This window comes from Phacochoerus africanus, chromosome 1 (assembly GCF_016906955.1).
Source record: "Phacochoerus africanus isolate WHEZ1 chromosome 1, ROS_Pafr_v1, whole genome shotgun sequence".
NCBI lineage: Eukaryota > Metazoa > Chordata > Mammalia > Artiodactyla > Suidae > Phacochoerus > Phacochoerus africanus.
In genome coordinates this window covers 274,079,583-274,087,071 of record NC_062544.1, presented here as the reverse complement: position 1 = coordinate 274,087,071, position 7,489 = coordinate 274,079,583, and the positions used below count along the sequence as shown (strand labels likewise).

The 7,489-nt window shown below is 36.1% G+C and overlaps 1 protein-coding gene across 1 annotated transcript; it reads left to right on the top strand.

The window, feature by feature from the left end:
- The first annotated feature begins 6,161 nt into the window (after positions 1–6,161).
- Positions 6,162–6,305, top strand: LOC125113590 (keratin-associated protein 20-1-like). The gene has a single exon (XM_047756409.1). It carries the CDS (start codon positions 6,162–6,164, stop codon positions 6,303–6,305), a length of 144 nt encoding a protein of 47 aa, XP_047612365.1.
- The last annotated feature ends 1,184 nt before the right edge of the window (positions 6,306–7,489 follow it).

Genomic DNA, 7,489 nt, shown 5'->3' with positions numbered 1-7,489 from the left:
TGCATAACACTTTAATTAAAGATATCTTCCTTCAAATCTGTGTAATAACTCATCATTTTGGGTGCTCAAAGAAAAGGGGACTGGTGTTATATTAGAGTTAAAAAATGTATTTTTGTGTCTTCAAGAAAATGCATGTGGGAGAGCAACATTATTTGTATATTCTCATGGGTTTCTGATATTCAAAGACCGTTCTTAGTTAAAATGAAATTTGTTCATTTCCTTCAGGTAATTTTAGATAATTTAGAGAGTGGAATTTAGGGCTGCTTAATACTACAGTGAAGTTAGTTTAAGAAGTTAGAATCCTCTGCATTTTAATCAGCTTCCTTTGGAGAGCATCAGAAGAAGGATGCAAATTTTTAAAATTACTTGATACATCTAAAATCATACCTATGTCAAATGAGTCAAAAGATAATATCTTAATTAAACGGAAAATGTACATGCTAATGATCACAACAAGGCATTGATATGTTCAGCCATCATGTGTGTTTCTTTATGATATCACTTTTATATGGTAATTTGTTTTCATTTTTGAAGTTTTATTGATGTATAGTTAATTTACAATATTGTGATAATATCTGTTGTACAACAAAGTGATTCAGTTTTACATATACACATACCCATTATTTTTCAGATTCTTTTCCTATTTAGGTTATCACAGAATATTGGGTAGACTTCTGTGCTATACCAATGTCCTTCCCTGTTGACTGGGATTGGCAGATGCCCACTCTTGTATATGGAATAGATGGTCAATAGCAATGTATTTTTTTTGTCCTTTTAAGGCCACATCCACAGCATATGGGGGTTCCCAGGCTAGGGGTCAAATAGGAGCTATAGCTGCTGGTCTACACTGTGGCCACAGCAACATGGGAAGAAAGCCACATCTGTGACTTACACCACAACTCACAGCAATACCAGATCCCTAACCCACTGAGCGAGGCTAGGGGTTGAAGCCATGTCCTCATGGTTACTAATCCGTTTCTTTACCCCTGAGCCATGACAGGAACTCCCTGCTATCATGTGTTTTTTTTAATTTACTTTCCATTTGTGTTTAAGGTTGGGTACATTTTTTTCAAGTAAATACGTTATTGTGACAGTTATTTTACTATATACTCCATTGAGATATTTTAAGAAGAGGACTTTTCAACTACAGCATGTAACATTTTCACGTAGAAAACAGCAATAGATTCAATTCTCACAGTGCAGAATCATATAACAAATTTTTAGTAAAAACTAGTTGAAATAATATGATTATTCTTCTTCTTAAAGATTATTAACTTCTTAGAACATTTCCTAAATGTTCTAAGTGTGAATTGTATCTGTTAATCAAACAATTAAAATAATACATGTAATTAACCAATTTTTTCACATTTGATGTAAAAATGTAAAACACATTTTTTTTCTGGGAAAAATAAGTTTCTAATTACAACATTTACTAGACTTCTCCTCCATAGAATTTACCTCCAGGAATTAATTTCTTTCTCCTGAAGAACTAAGTGGTTCTCTCTGATCATAGCATTGAGAGTTTTGCATGGCATCATTTTTTTCCCCAGTCTTTTCTGGTCTGTTTTGAATACACTCAATTCTCAAATAGATTCAAAATCAAAACTAACATAAGTCTTATTTCATTCTTCATATCCTTCAAGGTAATCCCAGTTGCTATATTCTTCTTCATAGCAAAAGGTCACAAGAGTTTTTCCATAGAGGCAATTTTTTTTACCTTTATTTTATTTTTTCTACTGTACAGCAGTAGTTTTCTAAAGTACCTCCATAATGTTCTCCATAGTGGTTGTTTCAGCTTACATTCCCACTAACAGTTCAGGAGGGTTCCCTTTTCTCCACACCCCCTCCAGCATCTATGCATATGTTCTTTTTTTCTCACATTATCATGTTCCCTCATAACTGACTAGACAAGGCTCTCAGTGATACACAGCTGGATCTCATTGCTAATCCATTCCAAAGGCGATAATTGGCATCCATTAACCCCAAGTTCCCAGTCCATCTCACTCCCTTGCTCTCCCCCTTGGCAACCACAAGTCTATTCTTCAAATCCATGATTTTCTTTTCTGTGGAAAGGTTCATTTGGGCCTTATATTACATTCCAGATATAAGTTATCTCATACGGTATTTGTCTTTTTCTGAAGTACTTCACTCAGGATGAGAGTCTCTAGTTCCATCCATGTTGCTGTAAATGACACTATTTTGTTCTTTTTTAAGGCTGAGTAGTATTCCTTTGTGAATGTATACTACATCTTCCTAATCCAATCATCTGTTGATGGCCATTTGGGTTGTTTCCATGTCCTGGCTATTGTGAATAGTGTGAACATACTGGTGCATGTGTCTTTTTTAAGGAAAGTTTTGTCTGGATATATATCCAAGAGTGGGATTACTGGGTCATATGGCAGTTCTATGTATAGTTTTCTAAAGTACCTCCATACTGTTCTCCATAGTGGTTGTTTCAGCTTACATTCCCACCAACAGTTCAGGAGGGTTCCCTTTTCTCCACACCCCCTCCAGCATTTGTGCTTTGTGGACTTATTGATGATGGCCATTCAGACTGCTGTGAAGTGGTATCTCATGGTAGTTTTGATTTGCATTTCTCTAACAATTGGGAATGTTTAGCATTGTTTCAAGTGCTTGTTGACCATGACTGTACCTTCCTTGGAAAAAATGTCTATTCTGGTCCTTTGCCCATCTTTCAATTGGGTTGTTGGCTTTTTTGCTGTTGAGTTGTATAAGTTGCTTGTATATTCTAGAGGTTAGGCCCTTGTCAGTTGCATCATTTGAAACTATTTTCTCCCATTCTGTAAATTGTCTTTTTGGTTTCTTTTTGGTTTCCTTGGCTGTGCAAAAGCTTGTCAGTTTGATTAGGTCCCATTGGTTTATTTTTGCTTTTATTCCTGCTGTTTTGGGAGACTGACCTGAGAAAAAATTTGTAAGGTTGATGTCAGAGAATGTTTTGCCTATGTTCTCTTCCAGGAGTTTGATGGTATCTTGTCTTATATTTAAGTCTTTCAGCCATTTTGAGTTTATGATTCATGGTGTGAGGGTGTGTTCTAGTTTCACTGACTTGCATGCAGCTGTCCAGGTTTCCCAGAAATGCTTGCTGAAAAGACTGTCTTTTTTCCCATTTTATGGTCTTGCCTCCTTTGTCAAAGATTAATTGAGCACAGGTGTCTAGGTTTATTTCTGGGTTCTCTATTCTGTTCCATTGGTCTGTCTGTCTGTTTTGGTACCAGTACCACACTGTCTTAATGACAGTAGCTTTGTAATATTGCCCAAAGTCTGGGAGAGTTATGCCTCCTGCTTGGTTTTTGTTCCTCAGAATTGCTCTTGCAAATCTGGGTCTTTTGTGTTTCCATATAAATTTTTGGAGCGTTTTAATATCCCTTTACCTCTCCATTCATAGTTTTTTATCTTTGGTCTCTACAACTCTACTGAGATGCACTTGCAGAGATCATGAAGAACTCAGTCTTACCACATTCAGAGTCAAGCATTAATTTCACTCAGCCTCTGAGTACATTTAGGTCTACCAACCTCTCTTTCCATTCCTAAGGCTCCAAACTTCAGCTTCTCCCTATTCACCCACTCTTGGTTCATTTCCAACCTCAGAAGCTGGTTATTCTGAGTATCCTCTTTTATCACCTCAGATTTTGCCCCCAAATATTAGTGTGCCCAGCTAAGTGTTTGCCTGACTTATAGACTTTTGTCTCTAGCTAAACTCTGTGGAGATGAATCAATTTTGGATATCTCTTTTCTCTAGTCAATCTCAATTTCATCTTCAACTGCATTACTTCATGCATATTTCTTGTATATATTTACAATCTTATTATGTATTCTTTAAAATAACCCTTTCTCCATAGATTAATATTCACGAGAAATTTAACAAGACAAATTACCTTCATAATTCTCTATACTACCCAGCCTGTATCATTTTTTAACTACATCTCAAAGCATACATGGCACTAATTAGATAATGACTTTCCTTTACCATAATCTTCCAATATCTCCTCACTTGGGATACTAGAGTAAATACTAGACGTGCAGTTACATTTCAGCTTCAGAATATTGAAATTCAAATTTGAAATTCAGGATATTGTGTTTTCCAAGATTGCAAGAGGAATACTTCTGCTAAAATAATTTGTTTGACGTTCAAATTTAACTGGTTGTCTTGCATTTTCACTAGCTATACCTGGCAACCGAAAACTTAGAAAACTCAGGCAACATGGTCTAACACGACATAGCCATGACCACATCTATAAGCTCATCTGGTAATACCCTTCCTCTCCACTAAAATTTATAGATCTTATTGGGTCTTCAGCTATTCAAAAAGACCTAGTTTGTTTCCACCAATAAATCTCTGCCCCTGAGCTCTTTAAGAAACAGCAAGGATTGCTTACCTTCTCTCCTGGTTCTCTCAGTGAGGGTTTCTCTGACCACCCATTTTTAAGTAACCCCACACCAATAACTCTCTTTTTATTTCCCCTAATTCACCTTGAGTAAATATTTACATAACCCCTTCATTATCAGAAAATATGATTCACTTTTTAAATCTTTGTCTCTCTTGAATTTCCTAACCTGCCTTAATTCAGAATATAAACTCCATAATAGTGACCTTAGCTGTCATGCGCACTGCTTCATTCCCAGTGCTGTAATAGTGCCAGTATATAATCCTTTCCTAATAATATTTGGTGATGAATAAGTCACAAACAAGCAAATCAATGGCATGGAAGGGTGCTTTTATATTTATTTTGAACTTCATGCATTGAAATAATTTTATTTATTGAATGTTACCAGAATAACAAAAATTCTATTATACTCATTAGTCAGTGTCCCCCCAACGTTAACATCTGTCATAACCATAATACATACATCAAAACAAAGAAATTAACTTTGTAAAATGATTTTAACTATGGATATATATTTCACCATTTTTGTCTACTAAAGTCTTTGTTGGTTACAGGATACAATTTACAGTGTTTGTGTTTGCATATACTTTTAGTCTCTTCCAATTAGTGACAGTTCCTCTGGTTTTATCTGAATTTCATGAAGAGTCAGATATTTTGTGGAATATTCTACAGTTTGGATTTGTCTGAAGTTTTCTCATACCTAGGTTATACTTTTCAACAAGAATGCAAGAAGAGATGTGCCTTTTTCAGTGCAACATATCGGGGGAACACCATACCAATAAATCACTGAGAGTTTTGAGAATCATTTTTAAACTCAGATTTCTAATATCATAAGTTCTTCCCTTTCTATACACCCAGCTTAATGAAGTTCAACTTTAAGAGTCTCTACCCTGCCTTTCTTTCAAATATAAAGTTATAGACACATGTTTACTTGAAGTATAAACCAAAATATAATGTATAATACTGCTCTTCAAAAAATGATAAAACACTTAGTTATCCAATATTAAAAAAGTGAATTCTGCCACCACAAACTCTCCATTTTCTCTTCCCCTTGAAGTCTGCCTTTTTTTCCCAGGATTGGAGAGATATAGGCAGATAGGAGAAATTGTTAAAATAAAACTAAGATTTTCAACAAGCAGAATCCACATGGTTTGTGTGATCACATGCAGCTAGTAACATGGTTTAAACTTGGAATGTGGAATATACAAGTCACCAAATCAGATGAATAATATCTCATTAAAGCCATATGCTCTCATGACAGGCGTCATGACACATAGCACAAAAGTCTTGTCTTAGAAATATATATATATATATATATTATTTTTGTCTTTTCTAGGGCCGCTCCTGTGGCATATGGAGGTTCCCAGGCTAGGGGTCTAATCAGAGCTGTAGCCACCAACCTACACCAGAGTTACAGCAACGCCAGATCTGAGCCGTGTCTGTGACTTACACCACACACAGGTCACGGCAACGTTAGATCCTTAAACCACTGAGTGAGGCCAGGGATCAAACCTGCAACCTCATGGTTCCTAGTCAGATTCGTTAACCACTGAACCATGATGGGAACTCCATTAGAAATATTTTTATGTGTAATTATTGACATAGTTTTAATGCCACTTTGTTTGGAATATGAATGCAATAGATTCTGTGGTTTTTCCCTGTATCACCCAGGTGGTATATAAGGTCCTGTGCAGATTAATATTTTTAAACTCTTGAAACTAACTCTGCTCTTCAACTGAGCCTTCTCCTTACATCATGAACTTCTATAATAACTACTGTGGTGGCCTCGGTTATGGCTATGGTGGCCTGGGATGTGGCTATGGATGTGGCTATGGTGGTTATGGATATACCTATCATCCATGCTGTTATGGAAGATACTGGTCCTCTGGCTTATTTTGAGGAATTCTAGATGGCTCATATGTTCAGGACATTCTCTTATGAGGCACCATGTATAGCTCTTGAACTAACTATAATAAGAAGATTCTTGACTGTACAAAAAATGTCTACTGTTGGAGTTCCCGTCGTGGTGCAGTGGTTAACGAATCTGACTAGGAACCATGAGGTTGCAGGTTCGGTCCCTGGTCTCGCTCAGTGGGTTAAGGATCTGGTGTTGCTGTGAGCTGTGGTGTAGATTGCAGACATGGCTGGGATCCCGCGTTGCTGTGGCTCTGTCGTAGGCTGGTGGCTACAGCTCCAATTAGACCCCCAGCCTGGGAACCTCCATATGCCATGAGTGCGACCCTAGAAAAGACCAAAAAAAAATATCTACTGAATCTTAGACTACCATGAGACATTTTTTAATTGAAATGTCTCAATTGGCAACAATTTAAAAATATTTATTTGAGCTTTATTACTATTACATAGTTGAATGAAAAAAATTTAACCATTTTCATTTGTGAAAATGTAAAAATTAATTACTCATTAAAGGTAGTCAGCTTTTCACACCGCTCCTTTTTTGTGTATAAATATTTAGATTTCTTGGGTATATGAGTTTTTATGTGTCTATGCATGTGTGTTTGTATGATTCTGTATGGGACTGTTGAGTCTTAAGCTACTTACAGTTGGCAATTTATGTGTGTGGATGAATAGTTTTATTCAACTGCTACTTTTCGAATATGCATATTTGTAAGCATACCAAGAGCTACTATTATCTACCTCGATTTAAGCAAATCCTTATATTCGATATATCCAAAGTTTGACTAAATATTTGGAAAGTTACACCCCTCCTCTCACCACTTTATGCTATTATTTTAGTATCTTATTCTTTCTCAATGTTTGGTATTTGAATATGCCCCTGGACAGATGCATTTTTTTCGTCTAAATTTTATATTATTGCTGATTCTTTTCCTCATTGACAACAGGTACTTGATCTCTTCTTATGCGTTGTAGCTGGACATATTCTCTCTGGCATTCTATCATTCTCACATTAACATAGGAATATATATAATTGGAGGTCTGTCTCCACAAAATTTTGAAGGGATCAATCTCTGATTGCATTTTGGAAAGAGATGTATTATGTTTCATAATCAGGCAGCGACTTGGGTAGACTAAAATCATGAAAACCCAAAGGAGAGCAAGATGGT

Coding starts and splice junctions, on each gene's coding strand:
- LOC125113590 (XM_047756409.1), top strand. CDS start 6,162: ATGAACTTCTATAATAACTACTGTGGTGGCCTCGGTTATGGCTATGGT.